The sequence below is a fragment of the Anser brachyrhynchus genome, assembly GCF_964034855.1.
Source record: "Anser brachyrhynchus genome assembly, chromosome: 1".
NCBI classification, from domain to species: domain Eukaryota; kingdom Metazoa; phylum Chordata; class Aves; order Anseriformes; family Anatidae; genus Anser; species Anser brachyrhynchus.
This window is the reverse complement of record NC_137694.1, coordinates 10,775,160-10,795,182: the sequence shown is the minus strand read 5'-3', so window position 1 is coordinate 10,795,182 and position 20,023 is coordinate 10,775,160. Positions and strand designations below refer to the sequence as shown.

General features: G+C 34.9%; 1 protein-coding gene across 14 annotated transcripts in view; it reads right to left on the bottom strand.

Moving 5' to 3' along the window:
• The window catches only part of CACNA2D1 (calcium voltage-gated channel auxiliary subunit alpha2delta 1), a 407,082-nt gene that overhangs the window by 73,161 nt on the left and 313,898 nt on the right, over positions 1-20,023 (bottom strand). For all 14 annotated transcript variants that reach the window (XR_013952784.1, XM_080597562.1, XM_080597555.1 and 11 more), the window contains 2 exons: positions 10,284-10,442; positions 5,839-5,943 (listed from right to left, as the gene is read on the bottom strand). Coding sequence is in view for 13 of the 14 variants with exons in the window: in XM_080597562.1 (XP_080453688.1) it covers positions 5,839-5,943; positions 10,284-10,442 (264 nt within the window). In the remaining variant the exon portion in view is untranslated. The remainder of the gene's footprint in view (positions 1-5,838; positions 5,944-10,283; positions 10,443-20,023) is intronic.

Genomic DNA, 20,023 nt, shown 5'->3' with positions numbered 1-20,023 from the left:
CTATTAATATAGTGGTTTGAAACCGAAGATCAACAAAAATAGACATATCAAATAGTCCCCTCCATGCCAAATTTGAAGGAAACAGCCTCTCATTTGGGCTTTATGTAACAGATACGTATGACTCTAATATGACTGATAAGATTACTTTTCAACAAAACTACATTAAAACTTTTATAAGCCTTCTGCAGTTCTCAGCACCGCCACGGGGATTTTATCTTGCAAAGCAAATAAAAATGCCATATGGTAACCCAGACAGACTCACACTGATAATGCAACAGCAGCCTAAAGGAAAACTCAGTATCAACGCATTAATAGCCCTGTGGACATAAGCAAAAAAAGGCTTTTCTGCATGCAGATCTTCCTAAAATAAACACTCAGCTGCACTGCTGTACTTTCTGCTGCACTTCCTAAGCCTGCAGCAATCTTGTTCAACAAACTTGTGTACATATATATAACAGTATGGGAGACTTGTCAGTTGAAGGGAAAAGTGGCGGGACAAGAAATAAAATGAATATGACTTCCTTATTGAAGCCTTTAAGAAAAGAGATATATAGTAAAGGTAAAGGCATTAGTGAAAGACAAGGTTAGAAAGGTTATCAGCATTGCCAGGGCATGGACACATGTTAGGGGTACTTCAGCCTAGGAGGATTCCTATGTACATAGGAATGTACATATTCCTCTGTACACTAGGTATGTACATATTTTTGGAAAAGAAAAAAAAAAAAATCATCATATTTCTAAAGATCATTTTACTCTGATTCCCAGTATGGGAAGAGGACTTCACACACTGTCAGGTAACTGACTCAAAATTTGGGCTTATGGGGAAAAATGTATACCTAATGTCACACTGGAGGGAAAAAAAAAAAAAAAAAGTTATTTCCTGGATTGATACACTTTTGACCTTAAATCACTTAGTATTGTGAAACTTGTTAATGTAGTATTTCTGAATAGTGTCACAGAAGGAAGACTGCTGATAGGCAACATTTAAATTCATGAATTAAATGATATTAATCTATGCTAGGAACCCAGAAGCTTGGACAGTGGATATATTGTAAATCCTTCATTAATAAATGGGTCTAAGAAATAGTTAAAAATAGATAATTTGCCCTAAGAGTAAGATATCTATGTAGCAAGCCCTCTTCCACTTTTACTTTATTAAAAAAAAAAAAAAAGAGGAATGGACTACGAAATGTATGGGTATTATGAGTATTGACCCAAATTTTACTCAGAATATTTAAGCTTTACCAGTTCTGAAAGTCACAGTACATGCAATACACTAAAATTAACATCTGGAAGATGACACACCCATTAAACAGAAGTCATTAGGGTAGGAGCCAGAGGGCCAGTTTAACCAGCTAGCTGAAGATTTTTTCTGTTATGGGATTTCCTGTACCATCACGCCATTAAAATTCACAGCACGGGGGTTCTATGACAAGAAGTAAGAAATAACATAGCTTCTGGTTGTCTAAAGATAACAGAAGGCTAATGTAGAGAGGCCCAGACAACAATCTAAAATCAGAACGCGTAAAAACTATCTTAACATTTTTGCCATTTTATCTACCAAACTATGCTACATGCCAGTCAGATATAAACCAGAACTTTGCTCACTTCAATCCTTTATTTCATTACTTTTATGTTACATCCAGTGTCACAAGTCTAGCACACACTCAGAAATGCAAGAGCTTTGGCACTTTGACAGTTGGTAATCCCTATTAGAAGTTGATACCGGTGTTGAGAAAGATGCTGTTTCTATTTTCTGCTTTATGAGTACTCCACAAAGTTACATTTATTCAGTCTGATCAGACACCTGATCAGAATCCTATGGCTACCTCAACAGAAAAGTCATCAGCTTTCTCAGTGGTCATTCGCAGTCAGAACTAACACGTTCAGGCTTCTCTGGAATGACTCATTTACCATTGCCCAGATTAACACCAAATAGTTATCTTTTCAGTTATAATGATATGCAGTTGCACAATGATGGATGCAAGCCAATGAAGGTAACGGTTGCCTCCTTTGGTGATAAGAGCTGGAAGAACTCTGAAATTCTTTTCTAGAATGAAGTTTTGCAAGCGCTTTCTCACAAAGATTTCATTCTATCATTCTATAGACACACTGAATCTGTCCCATTTGGAAAAAGTCACTGCCAGTCATAAATTTCCCACTGGAACTTTCCAAGTTAGAGCTTTTTCACACAGGGCCTCTATCACTGTAGCAGCTGTGTGCCCACTGCATGCAAACATCTTTAATATAACTGAGTTGTTGTTAAAAACTTCTCTGTATACCCTTTCCTCTCAAATGACATTGTCAAAGAAATCTACACAAAAGGAGGTTGTATTAATCATTACAGATAATTCTGCGAGAATGAGATATGAGATCAATCTTATGCTTCTCCTCCTCCTCCTCCTACCTGAAATCAGTCCATCTGACCCCCACAAACCTCTGTCATGCCAGGAGACTTCAGACAACTGAAAGTGCATGATGTATGTTTAAGGTCTTTTCCTACTCGCATAAATTGAGCAATCCTTCATAACACAGATTTCAGGGCACACAATCTGTCCCAAAGAACTGTAGTCCTATTTTTAAGTTGAATTCACAATTCTTAGGGTGGGAAACGCCTACTATGCCTATATTTCAACTGAATTTACATTGCTGTCTTCAGTGAAGCCATCTGTAGTATGAGTGCAAATAAAAAGAAAATTTACCAGCCCCATTACTGATATTCACTGTGTGAGTGGTATTTCACACATTCAGTGTGAGTGCCCCAGATGTCACCATAACGGTAAACTTGCCAATTTTTAAATATCAGTCATAGCATATAATTGCAACCTGTGACAATAAAATCTAGCTTTATAAAGGGAAAAAGGGACGCAAAAGTGAAACACAATTACGATTTTCAGTTTTCAACAGATGAACACCAGGAATGTTCATCTTCAAAGTAATTCTATAAATTTTATAATAATCCTCATATTCATACTTTAATACATTTGTAAAGACAAAAAAATACTTTAAATATACATATACATACATATACATACCACCCAAACAGATGAAACTCACTAATTTAGTTTTCCAGACTCTAGATTCCAGGTTGATCTTCTGATAGTTTTAAATTGCTTATTGTATCCTTTCATTTCTTAACTTGGATGGTTGCATTAAGGGTACTGTACACAAGTGTACTAAGTCATGTCATCTGACAGGACAAAATCTAACTGTCTTTCATACTGAGAAATGACAAAAGTAACTGACATGAATAAGAAGATATGTGGAGAGCTGAAATAATTTTACATCAGGAAGATAAAAACAAGGAGTAACAGGTTTGAGTGAAAGTTCTTTTGTTTTTACAAGAAAAAAGTATAAGTTTATGATACGGGACAGCTAAAGTGATCGACTGTGATATAAGACAACAAAGATGTATTTTTATACACTGTGCACAAAACAGAGAGAAATGTTCAAATAAATGTAGACCAGGCAAGAAAAGATATCAGCTGATATAAACTGATACTATGAAGTGTCACCACAGTAAAACATGGATAACTTTTAAACACCTTACTTAGTGAATAGTCTCTCTACAAACAATAATAATAAAATTGGTCTTCTTACATACAATGGAAGATTATGAAATAAATTATAAATAAACTGCAATAAAGACAACAGAATCTAGATCCACATATCCTTAAATACGTAATCATTTAATATATGAAAGCAGCCTGCTATGCAATCCAACAAAATAACTCTGACTATTCAGAAAATTAGAATTATAGGTGTTTATGTGTACTTTTCACATTAGAACGTGTTTGTCAATTCTTTTATTATCATGCTGTACTCAATTACTACTTGAGAGAAGGAAAAAGAGTGCTATCATTTGGGAATCAAGTGTAGTCTTACAAAAGAAACGTTGACCACAAAGCTATTTTGTATTAGCCTTATTTTCAAAAATACTAGAATGTTGCAAAAGATTGTCATGGGGATTTCATTACTATTTCTAAAAATGAATTTACTGGTTCAATACTATTAGAAGGTTTTCAACCATAAATTTCCCTTCAACAACACAAGGATTGTTCCTGATGGGAAACTATAAGGAGAAAGCAAATGGTTCTTCAAATTATACCTGCAAAGATTGTCTTTGTATTTCTTGTATTTCCAGAGTCACCTTGGAGAAATGCTGCAAGGGATGGCATCTAGCAACCCAGTAACAAAATATAAGTGCTTTCAGATATGGGCTTCTAGATACACATAAATTAATCAAATTTCTAGGAAAGTGGCCTTGCATTGCATCTGCAATGCAGTCAATTATATACAAAAATACACTTAAATAATCAGAAATACAAGTGACCATTACCACCGTTATGCATTTTCCAATAAAAAGCCTAAACACCCATTTGGTAGAGAGAAGAAAGTGAGGGTGTATTATATATAAGAGTATACATCAAAACAACCCAATTCCTGATACTACAAATTTACAATATTAAAGGTTGCAGTAAAACAGACACTTTACATTACATTTCATTTATTATACTTCACAGAATAGTTGATTGCCATGCATCCACAAATCTCCATATTACAAATCTCTTTCTTTGTTCGGGATGGATATTTTGCTGTACTTTCTTACTAAAACAGCAAATTAAAGGTAAAATAATAAGAAATAAATCATACATCTTCCCCCTCATATATGACTTTCCTTTAGCTGATAGTACTTGTAATAAAATAAAAGCTATTGAGTCCACATTTGAAGAGGAATCTCTGCATATATTTTCAGAATACAACCATGTGTGTCACACACTGAGTTGCTACAATTTCAGCTGTTCCTTCTAATTGTCAGTATAAAAACTTTCAGCTCAGACACAAAGATTAACTAAGCCACACCATATCATTCTACGTGAAACACATAAAGCAGATACAGAATGATTATTCAAGGTCACTGAGTGAATCACTGGTGGAGATGGAAATTGTCTTGCATTTCTAGTTCTCCTTTTGAAGGGATTAATTCAAATATATGAGAATTTCCAATGAAATATTTCCACTGCTTTATACATAAGCATCCATGGCAGCTGCTAAAGTGTCTTAGGGAACTGTGATCTAACTTCTAGCTACATCCCCAAGCACTAGATGTAGGTAAGTTCCCAGTTAGAACATGAACCTAGCTCATACTTTTCTTTAGAAAGAGGATTGGAACATAGAAAGGAACATGGTTTACACTGAAATATAGTAAGACAATCACAAAACTGTTTTATTTCACACACAAACACAAACACACATAGAGAGAGTCATATATTTATGCATTTGTCTATCTGTTAGTATGTAAAATCCAATCTAATCTTATCAAGACAACATCCAGTGATTCTTGTGTCAAGGCCATAATTCTGGCTAAATTACAGAACAAGTTTCATCAACATAAAACCCAAATTTGTTCAGATTCAGATTTTAATATTGAGATCCAGTTTTACCTTTGCTTGATGAATAACAAAAACACATTGAAAAAATTCACAGTGAGGAGATATGAATATATATTATATCATTTAACTACCTGTGTTTTTGCTTGATAATACAAGGAATAGAAGAATGCAAGAAAAATACCAATAAAACTTTAATTTTTACAGCTTATTGTACACTTCTGTACCACTTGACAACAATAATCCACAAAGTGTAAAATATTAAATATATTTTATACTCTTTTCATAGAAATACTACAGATTTAGAAAGCTTTAATTGCCCTGAGGTTCAATACTAAGTTTTACAGCATATTTTATGCGCATACCAAAATGTTTTTACTTCCATATTTAAAAATTCCTCTTCATGCTATTGTATATTATATAATAAAATCTTTCATATATCACTTACTTTTTTGTCTTCATTATATTTATGGAAAATCTCTTGTGCTCTTTCTTCACCACCATCCGTAAACAGCATAATAATTTTATTGCAGTTAGCTCTAGAAACACTGTGCTGTAAAAATACAAAAAGAAGCTTACTTTTTATTTCAGGCTATAAGGAATAACAACTGTTCTATTTAATGGCTTTCTCATCAACATGTTTACTTTCATGTTTAACATGGAAGGAAAAATTTTCCAGCATTCTTGGGAGCAATTCTTTACTTCCAAGAATTAATTCATTCAATACCTAAAAAAAAAAAAAAAAAAAAAAGAAAAAAAAAAAGCAAGCCTTTTTTCATTCTATGATAGTAAACTCAACACATTTCAGATCTGGCACAACACAGAGGAACAGCAATCTGGTGGTCCTTCTTACCACCACCAACACAAGGAAAGCTCTTTGCCCCCTTCATGAATTACTTAATACGCAGTTTTTTCTGTTGGACTCCTATTCACAAAGACTCTTCATTATTTCTTGAGAGCAAGCCGGGAATAAAGAGAATTGAGGAGAAGCCCCCTTGACTTCTAATTCAGCAGTCACAGTAACTATTAAAGCCACTGAGAAAAATACAGTGTGCTATGCAAAGGAATAAAAACATAGTTCCAAAGTCAGAACAATGGAGAGATGAACATGAATTTTGGCTCCTTACAAAAGGCGCCAAGGGCTCCTCCTCTGGCATTCATCTTGTCTCCTCATTGCCTGAAAACTTGCATCTAGTCTAAACAAATTTTTCATAAATTTTACAGCCAGCATTCCTTGTCCTCTGTGTTGCTGCAACTGGTTGTAGCTAGGCATGTCCTGGTACTTCTTAGCAGTTGAATGTGAGGGAGTGAAACCCTTAGAGACTGTAAAAAAAATTCAAATTCCCCTTCCACAAGTCCACATTTTTCTACATTAATTCACTATACAGTCAAGGAGAGAAATGGGAGGGTCATCTTTACACAGTACCTAATTCTCCCTTGCTTTAGCCTTTGTGAACAGATGGAATAAATGACTAACTGCCACCTTGCTAGTCAGGTGAGATGATCCCACTCCCCTTTGTGGGATTTTTTTTTGCTAGATTCTTCTCTAACAGAGAGACTACAACTCCAGACCCAAACATCAGCCAATTAATCTCAGTATTGCAGCTCCACAGTTCTACAGTGCTCTCTGCAGATTAAGATCAAAAGCTTTATTTGCTATCACTACACTCACAGATTAATAACAATGCCTCAGAAACGTTTTGTATTGGTAGTTCAATATTCAGTGAATAACTACTTATTTAATCATTTGAAAAAAAAATAAATCCAAGGATTTTCTTACATACAGCAACAAATAAAAAATCTCTTGAAATCAATACATTCTCTCCAACCTCATCAGCACACTGAGGTTCATTTGAAATTAAATAATATATGACCATTTTTTACTTGTGAAATACAATCTACAAGATACTGCTTTGGGCTGCAATTTTTTCAATATTAAAAAAGTAATAAAAGTAGAGTGGGTACTGCATAAATAAAGAAACTCACCTACATTGACAATGATTTAATATATGAGCCAAAATAAAATTAAAGTGAAACCAAAGAGATGACAGAAAAGGGGACCAATGTCTGCTTGTATTATACATTTTTCCTATTGATTTTTAAATGACAGCTATTATGTGTACTGTAAACTGAAACCAGTTGGGTTTACGTAATTAAATTATATTTTTTCTAATGGTTTACTTAGCAATATGCATATACAGTATCAGAAAAAAAAAATCAGTGTTTTCTTCTAGAACTTCCAGAAGAGCTCTTACTTATACTACGCAGTTTAGACACTAAAGTCATGTCATGGAAAAAAAAAAAAACAAAACAAAAACAAAAACATGATTTCATTAGTTAAACGATACTGGAGATCTGAAAGTGAGTAAGCTCAGAGCAAATGATACTTTCCCACCACACACATACATACCAAAAAAAACCAAAACAAAACAAAACAAAAAAAACTCCATATCCTGATGAAAGAACTTAACAGATCAGCCTCCTAAAACTGATGAAAGGGAAGGCAGAAAGGCCTTTACAATGCATCTGTTAGTTTTTGTGGGTTTTTTTTGTTTGTTTGTTTGTTTGTTTTTCCCCATTTGCTCAAAGATAGAGATACTGGCTCAGGGAGTGAATAAATGTGATTTTGTAGAGCTCACACACTAATTCCATTACTGACGAGTGGTGTCCCTCAGGGGTCTGTCCAGGGACCGGTGTTTTTCAATATTTTTATCAATGACAGAGACGAGGGGATTGAGTGCACCCTCAGCAAGTCTGCAGACAACACCAAGCTGAGTGGTGCAGTTGATACAACAGAAGTAAGGGATGCCATCCAAAGGGATATGGACAGGCTGGAGAAGTGGGCCCACGTGAACCACATGGTTCAAGAAAGCCAAGTGAAAAGTGCTGCATCTGGGTCAGGACAATGCCAGACATGAGCACAGCCTGGGAGGAGAACTCACTGAGAGCAGCAACCCTGCAGAGGGAGACTTTGGGGTTGTGGTGGATGAAAGGCTCGGCATGAGCCAGCAGTGAAAAAATATGTGCATTTCTCATTATTAATTTCATGACACTTAAGAAGGAAAGTAAAGTAAAGCAAAAAACCTGCTTGAATCAAGAAGAGATGATTAAAAGATATTTTTTGACATATCATAATTATTATGGTATGGGGGGGAAAAGTCCTGAACTGCTGAAGCTAAAGTATAATAATTTTCAAAGAAACAGCAAATTAATATAACATTAAATAATGGAAAAATACTGCATAGAAATTATGGAATGTGGATTATTTATATGCACATGAATTAACATGTTGAAAAAAATGAAGTATTTATTTTCATCTAGCAATATATTGGACAACAAGTTTTTTCATGACAGAAAGATACTACTTTGGCATAGAGAGGAAAATTGTTTGAACTAACTGCCATTCAGAAACAATATACCAAAATTATTATCAAAATTTGAGCTGCTAAAAATATTCCATTTCCACAGATTTTAAAGCAGCTGGATTGCTTGAAAGCATAAATAAAATTTGAAACTATCCCTAAGCATATTTCTATTAGTTGTTTAAGCCTGTATTATATCAACCTACTATATCATCTTGTCACCAGAGTCTAGCACTGATTCCATCAGCACTTTTACTCTTCCTGCCAAATGGATTTGCCAATATCTGGAGAGGATGACTTTATTTCTATAACCTAGTGCAACCTTTTAATTTCCCTTGATATACACATCCACAATGTTCAGTCATAATTTACAGGATTGCAGAGATTCTGTGAGACTAATTACACCTCTGTCTCCAATAAGGAGAGACAGAGTCCTCCTATGAAACTAATCTCTCGTTATTTTTTTAAGCAATTATTTAGTCCTACAAACAGGTCCATTCTGAGACTTCCCCTGTGTTCAGGTCTTCTTCTTAGTACATCCTGGACACAAAGTACATATCTGGTACTACACCAAATGTAATATATAATGTTAATTGAATATAAATGCTGTGAGGACCCAGCTGTGTTTGGCAACAATTCTTATGTCTTCCTGGTTCCCTCTGCATAAGATGGCAACAGAGAAAAAGAGGAAATGCTATTAAGCCTGGTCCGAAAAAATCTGGTTTATTTTAAAATCCTGCTGGCAGTTTTACATACACATCAGCAGATGGCACACAACCTTTTCCCCACCAAATCTCGTTTAATCAAAACAGTGATCTGCTGAGTAAATACTCTTGAAAACATTATATTTTCTTTATCTTAATTTTTTTAATCAAAATTTCACTAGGTTAGAAAACTTTCAACCAGTTTTAGCCCTAAGATGCATATGCAATGGCAGGAAAGCTCCCTTAAGTCCAAAATCTGACAGAAATGGGGGAAAAAAGAAGTAAAGAGGTCTCTGCTCAGAGACAACATTGAAATAAATTAAAACAAACAAAACAGAACATATATTATTTATTAAGATAGACCTTTAGCTTCTATAAATTGGTATAGCTTTATTTACACTAAGGTTAAGATCCAATACAAAGTTTTTTATGAAGATAAAACAGATCTTTTTCTAAACAAATACACAAATTAGAATTAGAATTCTCTCAAATGCCTAATATCTCTCTATTAATTAATAGCTGTCTGCTCTCCTCTGTCCTGCTCTTGCCACTGTCACCTATTTACGGAATACAATAAATAGAAAATTGTGTGTATGAATGATGTAAAAACAGTATGGCACAGTGAAAAAGAATTCCATTCCCAAGCCTTAGCAACCTATCAAGCTTTAGGGGCATCTGCAAGACAAATTGTTCAATAAATTTACTTGCTAAATGAAGGTATCTTATGATTACCTGTGTTACATAATGGAGGAGCAGGTAAAAGCCTTCTGAACATTCAAGTTCTCCTAATTCACTTTAGAGCACTGAGAGATGACTTTCATACTTACGTTTAGCAGCTGTTCAAAAGCATAGCTAAAGCCTTTTTTGTAATCAGTAATTCCTTTAGCAGAGATTTTATAGACAGCTTCTTTCAGCTTCTTCTTGTTCCTCACATTAGCTTGGACAAGATGATTAAAGCAACTGACGTTTTGAGCATTATTGTTAAACTGTAAAACAAACAGAAATAGCATTAAAGACAGAGATGTACAATTAATTTAATTTTCTTTTCTATGTACTTAAGTAGTAAAGGTTAATGGCCCAAGAGATAAAGTCTGTGACACATGGATATTAATTATGACTGTATCGAGACAGTCCAGCAGTGCCTGCCTGGTGATTTCAAAACTGGGCAATAAGTATAATAAAAAAGGCTGTTGTTGCAATCAAAAAAAAAAAATCTGCTTTCCAGAACAGTGGAAAAACTCCTACAAATTTTGTTTCAGGCTCATAATAAAATGGAACCAAGAAACACAAAATTAGGGAAATCAGAGCAAAAATATGGGAAAATGTTTAATTTCTTAATCACTGAAAAATGTTGGTTAAATTATCAGATTACTTCCGTGTTGCATATATTAATATGTCACTAAACCTGCTGTTTAACAATGAAACTTGCAGGTCATAATAAATTAATATATATACATTGTAGAAAACTAAACAAATTCTTGGGAGATGGGAATTACATGAGGATATAGCTGTAAAAAGGAGGATATTGTTAAGAATAATGCAAATTTGTGTATTGAGAACACACATATTTGAGCTCTCTTACCCACAGATACGTAAAAGACTACAACAAATTCTATCATTAATAGAAGACTATGATATTGCTTAAAAGCATACATAGAAAAAGAATTTATGTGCAAAATTTTGTCTGCACAAGTATAAATGGGTTTTCAATTTCTTTAAAATTTATCTATTTAAATGTACATACCACATATATATATGTAAATATATATATCCCAGTGGAGAGAGGAATGCAGAAATACATTTAACTGTTCAGCTACCTCTGTTTCAATCTGTCTAAAGTCTAAGTTGAGACTTCTCTTAAAAGAATGCTGTAGCATGTAGGATTCTATCTATAGTCTTGAATAAAAGTGCACAGTATTGCATATAATCTGTTTTGAACTCTACTTGATGAAAACCTCTTTTTAACTGCAACGTAGTAATTTTCATTTAAGATACTGTTGACAAATATTATCAAAAATATTGTGTCTAATCTTTAAAACGCTTTTTTAAAATTTCAGTAATATATACAGAGAAGACAATGTGACAAGAAGTAATGGATCTTTATGAAAACTTTATGAAATTACATGAAGAAAGCCATCCATCGTTTTGTATAGTGTCATGACCAACAGCACTGTTGTGAGACTTAAATCTGTCATTCATGGATAGGCTCATATGAAGGTACAAATCACATGCAAGTCATACATAAGGCCAAAAGAATCATCCTGCCTGTGCAGTATCAGAAATCCAGAAAGAACACCTATTAGAAAGAAATAAGCAGTGTCCCCAGAGGGGAAAACAAACAAACAAAAATCAAATCAAATCAAATCAAAACAAAACAAAACAATCTGCCTAGTCATTTGCTTTCATAGCAAAAAAGCAGATATGAAGTTAGCATGGGAGTGACAAGTGATATGGAGATTTAGGGCATTTTCCACTTATTCACATTTTCAAATAGCTACCTAATACTGATGCTAATTAAGAGCATTGTATGGTACATGCCCTCTGCTATCACCAGAAGGTCCATCAGGGATGTACTGGTTTCCCTTACTACAATAGATGTATTTTTCTGTACACTTATAGCACTGCAAAACAGCAGAATCTGTGCCTGGTTTTGACAGTTTTTAGTAGCCCAAAACCATTTACTAATTCTTCATTCTGCCCAGCTTGAATTTACTTCATTGCCGTTGTATTTCACAGAACCCCAGGTAGAAAATTCATCAGCTCAGTGATTAATTAAGCAACACTCACCGTCCCTGAAACTAGATCTAGCTACAGCAAGGATGGGAAGTTCATTGGGCCCAATTTCATTCCATTACAGTTTTATGCTCATATAGCTCATATTTCACTCAAGTTCTACTACTGCAATATATACTGCAAAATATTTTTTAATAATTAAGTAATAGAAGTAAATCAAGCAATTTTTATCAAATGCCCGCTTTAATCAATGCTAATTCCACTACTCAGTTAGTAGGAGCAGATGTGTAACAGCAAATATGGTACAGATTATAGTAGAGAGAACTGGCAGAGAATGGCATAATCCTCAGCAGAAGGTTTGGCCTAATTTTTCCATGTCCTTCTTGAAATTAGCCAGAGATGCATCTGTAGTTTTCTTGGCTGTAAGTGAACAAATCCAGGCAGCATTTGCTACACTGGATTCTTAATTACAGCTGCACATGTAATTTCTTATTCTTGCAAAATGCTAAAGTGCCACATAACTTTAAAGCATTAATTTGTCTTCTTCATCTTCTAATAAAATTATTGTACCACAGAGCATTCCTGCATGCATGTAGAAACTAATCAAGAAAGCCCACTAGTCAGTTTTTGAGCATTAAGTAGTTTAGAACTGATCTAGTATCTTACCATCTCCATATTACATTTATTTTTCCACAGAGTTTATTTTTGCTCATTCCTCATGGCTTAATATTGCCTTTTGCTGAGACACTGATAATGTTTTGTGGTATAGCTGCTGTTTTTCTGAGGAAAGGAGCTGCTAAAAAAACTGTATTGATTCTAGCTATGTAGGGATGAGACAATCCAGGGATGAGACTATGAGACAGTTCATAAGAATTTTAATATACCTTTCAAATTAATAAGGAAAGTTTTTATTCTGTTCTAATTTTATAGCTTTGCTTCCCAGGTCATTAAAATCTGGGGGAGCAAGACTTTCTCAAATGACTTAATGCAAAATTTTATGTCCCCTTTCTATCAATGTTCTGTTCCCTATGCGCCACAAGGGGAAAATTGTTTCTAAAACACACAGAAGCATGAATAAGTGCTTTAACTTTGAAAAATGCAATGCTGTATTTGACCAAGCATTCCACAAAAGAGACCATTATATCAAGTAATGTGATAAAGGTTGGTTATTTATTTTTGTAATATTTTATTTACTGGCGATTTAATTTTCATTATATAATGAATATAAAATATAGTATCATGTATCTAAATTATTTACAGTAACAAAAGTACAAAAACAGGATGAAATGATGAAGTTTTCCAGTTTTCCCAGTGTCACAATGCAAACTAAACCTTTAAAATAAATGAACACTTGGAATTAGATTTCGTAGAACCAAATTTCCAGTTTGAATATTCCTTTAATCTATCCCACATTTCCCAGAAAAGAAGGGTTTTGGTAGGCCCAACCCTCCATAGCAATTTAAATGTAATACTTGCAACTAAAATTTTCATTTGCATGGTTTTAAAGCCCTTATATTTTATAAAGCTATTTTCTCAACTTGAATAAGTTATGGTCGTTCATTTTTCTACTTCCCTTCAATATCTTGTTTTGGTGATACTTATTCACTGTGGTTAAGCAGCACATTTTGCCTACACAGCGAAACAACCAAATGATCATGCAACTGTAATCAATTCACTTTGATGCAAAACACTGACGCACTCAATTGTGTTTCTTATGGAAGTTTTTTACAGAAGTAACCAATAAATCACCCTGTGACTATTAGGTACATTGGCCATGTGGGAATGAAAACATTTTTGTGCTGTGGAAGTATTTTGGCATGCCTTGACCTGCTTTTGTAACTATGATGGGGAAAAGAAGGAAGGGAAGGGAAGGGAAGGGAAGGGAAGGGAAGGGAAGGGAAGGGAAGGGAAGGGAAGGGAAGGGAAGGGAAGGGAAGGGAAGGGAAGGGAAGGGAAGGGAAGGGAAGGGAAGGGAAGGGAAGGGAAGGGAAGGGAAGGGAAGGGAAGGGAAGGGAAGGGAAGGGAAGGGAAGGGAAGGGAAGGGAAGGGAAGGGAAGGGAAGGGAAGGGAAGGGAAGGGAAGGGAAGGGAAGGGAAGGGAAGGGAAGGGAAGGGAAGGGAAGGGAAGGGAAGGGAAAACACCAAGGTCTGAAAATAAATTCTAATTGTGAGATGGGATTACAGTACAAATCTTGTACTTGCAAGGTAGAATAAAAATGCTGTCTGGTAGGTAGCTTTGCTCTCCAAAAGCTGATTTCATCTGAAAAAGATCAGTGAAGACATTCTTCTTCATCAGTGACATTTGATGCAAATTATTTAATGAGCTAATTTCAATATAACCATATATTAAGTATCATGGTCATACCTTGTCTTGGGCTATAGAAAATAGAGGTTAAGGTGTTCCACTGAAGATTTAGTGACAAGTGAAATTTTCTTCCTGAAATGCCACTAATATTAAATTCCAAATCTGAATAGTTTCCTAGCAGTCCTGCAAGATGTATCAAGATAACTGTTTCCATGAAGGTCAGATATCTAGCATATGGATTGGTAATTATGGATACAAAACCAACATTTTAAAAACTGACAGGAATTCTGGCTCAAACTGTTTTAACAGTTAACAAGTAAACTGTACTGTACTTATGCATGATGTAAACTGAACAAAGAAAAAGGGTCAAGGTCAGCAAAGTTGTATCTACGGATAGTCAAATGTTAATGTAAAATGAAAGAAAGAAATAGATCCTTTGTAGAATGGAAAATTAGATCAACCAAAGTCTGCAAATGATTTAATTTAATTAAGAAAATATATGAGTCAGCTGCTTTGAAATAAAACACTTAACATTTATGTTATTGTCAGTCAACATAGTAGATGAGAGTTTTTGATGGAAAAATAATCCTCCAAAATGAATATTTACCTGATTACTAGGAGGTAATGGAATGTCCAAAAGGAGGGAACAAAACTTAGGGCTACATTGAATTAATTTGAAATCCAAAAAAAAAATACTGAAGTAACTGAAAGATTTCTAGTGTAAAAAGCTTTCAGACTGCCCTTAAAATTGGCTTGTCATTCCCACTAAACAGTGCTAAAATAATTTTGCTCTTTAACCAGTTGACCATGTGACAAACACCAGGAGTATTCATAACTTTCAATTAGCCAAACTGAGACAGTTTTCACTAGTTTTAGTTACAGTCATCTGCAATACAGTAGTAACAGTCGCAATAAGTGCAAGGTGCTGCACCTGTGTGGGGGCAATCCCAGACAGGAGCACAGCCTGGGAGGAGAACCCACTGAGAGCAGCCCTGTGGAGAAGGACTTGGGGGTTCTGGCAGGTGAAAAGCTCGACATGAGGGCATCAACAGAGGGCCAGCAGGTGAGGGAGGAGATTGTCCCCCTCCACACTGCCCTTGTGTGACCCTACCTAGAGCCCTACATCCAGGTCTGGGGCCCCAGCACAAGAAGGATGTAGGGCTATTAGAGCAGGTCCAGAGGGCCATGAAGATGCTCGGAGGACAAGAGCACCTCTCCTGTGAAGAAACGCTGAGAGAGCTGGGGCTGCTCAGCCTGGACAAGCGAAGACTCTGGGGAGATCTCTTTGCAGCCTTTTAGTACTTCAAGGGCGCTTATAAAAAAAAATAAAAAAGGAGAGCAACTTTTTACTCGGGCAGATGATAGAACAAGGGTTGCAAACGTAATGGTTGTAAACTAAGTTTTAGATTAGATGTTAGGAGGAAATGCTTTATTCAGAGGTTGGTGAGGCACTGGCAGAGGTTGCCCAGAGAAGCCGTGGATGCCCCATCCCTGGAGGTGTTCAAGGCCAGGTAGGATGGGGCTTTGGGCAACCTGGACTAGTGGGAGGTGTCCCTGCCCATGGCAAGGGGGGGTGGGAACTAGATGATCTTTAAAGTCCCTTCCAACCCAAGCCATTCAGTGATTCTATGATTTTAAGATTAATAATTTTTCACATGTTAAGATAGCAAAAGTTATCTTTGGTTTAATAATCCTTTGACAATTAGTTGTTGCAAACCATTCAATTGTTAAAATCTAAAGACTCCCATACAGCATGTAACCACTAGTGACAGCTTCTACTTTTTGACTACTTAAAAATCTTATTCCTGTATCTAAGCTAAAGTATGTAGGCATGCAACAAAACACTTGAAAACTATGGAAAACGGGATAACCTTATTTTTTTTATTTTCAATTATCAGTATCGTGCAATTGGTCAATAATTATATCACACAGGATAGGATCTAGCTGTATTTTTCAATAGGTTATTTCTCCCCATCCAAATTATTTATATCCTTTTGTGTGGATATCCTGTTGTGTCTGCCTTTGGGATCAGGCCTGAGGAAACAAAAGCCTCCTATTCACAGGTCTGGTGCAGGAATACCCAAGCTGTTACTAGGAATGTTAGAGAATTTTATCTACTTGACCTCAAAGAGTGGGTATAATTTTGGCCATATATCAGGCAACTCAATAACTTGAACAATAAATTAATCAATTAAATTTAACATGAATCTCTGAACAAAGTATTTTGAGTAAAACTACTTGAACCTTGTAATTCTAGAGGAGGTCAGAAAAAGAAATGCTCATCTGACAGTCCTACAACTTTGTTTTTATCCTTCTATTCAGCTAAGGATCAATTTGGAAAACCAATGGATAATTATACAGTGAAGATTATGCAGTGAAATATCTAAGAATGAGAGAGCTTTCCCATCTCTTGGGTAGTTCTGATGAGCAAGGGGCTCCTCCGGGCACAAAGACCTCCATAACCCACAGTGCTCTAAGAGTTACATTGATGAATAAGAGAAAAGGTTGGCATTCTCAAAGCCTCTTCTTCCAGAATAGTTCCTTCTACATTGCTAAAAGCTTTCTTTTTTTTTTTTTTCCTTTTTTTTCTAGAGCCTTAACCTGCTTTTACTAAAAGCACCCTCCTTCAAAATTATTAAAACCCCTATCCCAACACCAAGATATTAGACGATTCGAGGGAAGAGAAGTAGAGATAATGATTTATTTCCTATTCTTCCCACTCTAAGTGCTCTGTGGATAAAACAACAGGTCAAAAAATGAATAACAACAAGAGATTCTGCAGACAGGTGTTTTCATTAAGAGGGCAGAATAAGACTACAGAAGGAGAAAAAAAATCATGGGAAAAAGCTCCAAAAAGAAGAGAAAACAGGATTAGTATTCAGAACTGGAATATACATAGCCTGAAAAACATTTGAGATAAGTAGAAAGATCAAAGCTGTCAAGCCGTCTGGAAGAAAACAGCAAATAAAAGAGAGGAGAATAAAAATGTATATAATTCTATATATTTTTTTTTCTCCTAAAACTGGATTCAGTTGAATATATTTAATTCTGAAAAGACACAAACTATCTTGTCTATTGGGGATTTTTTTTGATAAATCTGCCTTTTGCACATACCAGCTGACCTCTCCCCAGTTTACAAGCTTTATCAAGTAACACATAGCATGTAACTCCCAGGGACATCCACACTTTAGATCACATATATTTTCAAACATTACTGAATATCCTGGACTCCTTGTGAAATAGGAGTTCTCATTTCATTGGTGAGAAAAGTGAAGCAACAGGGAAGAAAACAAACAAATCCGAAGCAAAGATAGGGCTAGAAGCTTTAATCTCAATTCCCCACTATTAGAATATACTATTGCCTTCTCCCTTTCCTTTGTGCAACCAACTCCAAGTATTGCCCTTTTACTTGATATTTCTCATTTTGCCATATGCCATTTAAACCACAAGAGCAAATAAGGCGCAAATTCTTAAAGCATGAATTCTCAACACATAAATGCCTTCAGAATGCACACATAACTAACTCAATTCATTCTGAATACTACAGCAATGCAAGAAAAAAATCTGATTTCACAACGTATAAATTGATGAACATTTCTAATTCTTTTCTACACTTCTGTATCCCTCTCCATATATCTCTCTACATATCCATTACCTGAGAGGTATAAGGCATTTAAATCTGCATTCCAATGTCAATCATTCTTTCTGCAAGTGTAGGCGGATATTCAAATACAAATAAAATATTTTAATTGATTCTCCTTCTTTTATAAGAAGGAATTCCAAAGTATTCCCTTCAGTGCACTGTGCTAGAATTAACATTATATGCAATATTAGCAGAACAAGCAGTCATTGAAAACAGCAGCATTACGAAGAAATTCTAGAGTTAAATAATAATATCTTGTGGCATTCATTTTGATAAGGAAGTGCTTATTACTGTTTCTGATGGTCAAGATTTTTTCTTTCCTAATGTATTTGATATCTTCATACATATGTGTATATAAATAAATATATTTGTGTGCAGGTATGTGCTTTATTGTTTCTATGAAGTGATCAAGAAATCAAATTTCATCTGCCAATATTTATCAGATACAATCTGGACAAAGCACTTATCCATGGAGGAACACTACAATCCTCAGCAATGACAGCAATAATTTATGTGAATGCAAACTGTCAGAAAAAAAGAAATTGGGGAAAGCAGTGCCAGCGCTGCAAATCATTTTGAAAAACACAGAATCAGATTTTGTAAATAATCTCATTCCTGGAAAACGGAGTAACACAAACAAGTCAGAACAAATAAATTAACAGAACTTTTTAAAACATTTTGTTCAGGTTTCAGTCACTAGGTGTCACTACAACAATAACAAAAAAAAAATGGTATTACAAATGTTATCTTGTGGTAGTGCCTTCTCTGCATGGCATAAATTTCTCATTAAAATTACAACAGTTACATGCCCTTGTGTGAAAAATGAGTACAAAAGGAATATTAAAAAACAAATATCAGAAAATATCAGAAAAAAACTTCTACAATCTGAACACAAGTGGTCACAGCTCTAGGAGGATGGAAGTCTTTTTTTTTTTTTTTTTTTCATACAAAGAGTCCATATTGCCAAAAACAAGCATCTCTATTTCCACTATTTCCAACATTTTTACAAACCAGGTTTGCACTACTTAAAATAAAGAGATGTAAAAGTTCACATTTCTCAACCAAGCGCCTTTCTTCATCTTCGAACACTGTAGAATTGATAACATTCTTATTGAAAAATAATATGAAATCTAAGTTAAAAATCAGATTATCCCAATCATCTGTACCTGCTAACTCCTAAAAATATTCTTCACTCATCCCACTTAGCTTACTAACATCTAATGATTTAACATAACATTTAATCAGAATGTTCTGGTGACATTTCTAAACTGAAAAAAAAAAAGGCAAATAAACAAAAAAAAAAAGAAAAACACCTCATGAGATAAAACCACATTAAACTATGTAAATTACATATTTTTGAACATCTAGAAATGCTTCTTTTATAGAAAATAAGGCAATTGGACAAAGCAGTAATTCCTATATTTACACTTGCTACAGTTACAAAACTTATACTTTTAAAACACCAAGATCACGATACCTGAATAAATCAGAAATACCACTCTGGGAATACTGAAAATTGAGAAAAATATAGTGAGCTTGCTGAAGGCCTAATCAGATACTACTGCTGCTGATTTTCAATCTGCTGAGGTTTGTTGCTATGCTACTTCTACCTCATGGCTAAATCAGCTTGGTGACCCAGTTGTATCTATACATATTAAATGAGCAATAGTGAAATAGATCTGATTTTATCAGGCTTTCCTCTTGTAACTAAATCCAGCTTTGCTGCTTTCTTTTCCTTTTATTGCCTGGTGCTGTAGGCTTGGTAATAGGATTTTAGGGTTAATCCCAAGAATAACTGAATCTTGAATAAAGCCAGTTACAAACTATATTTCAGCTACGTGATGATACAAATATTTAGCAGAATCCTTTTAGAGAATAGTAAGAAAG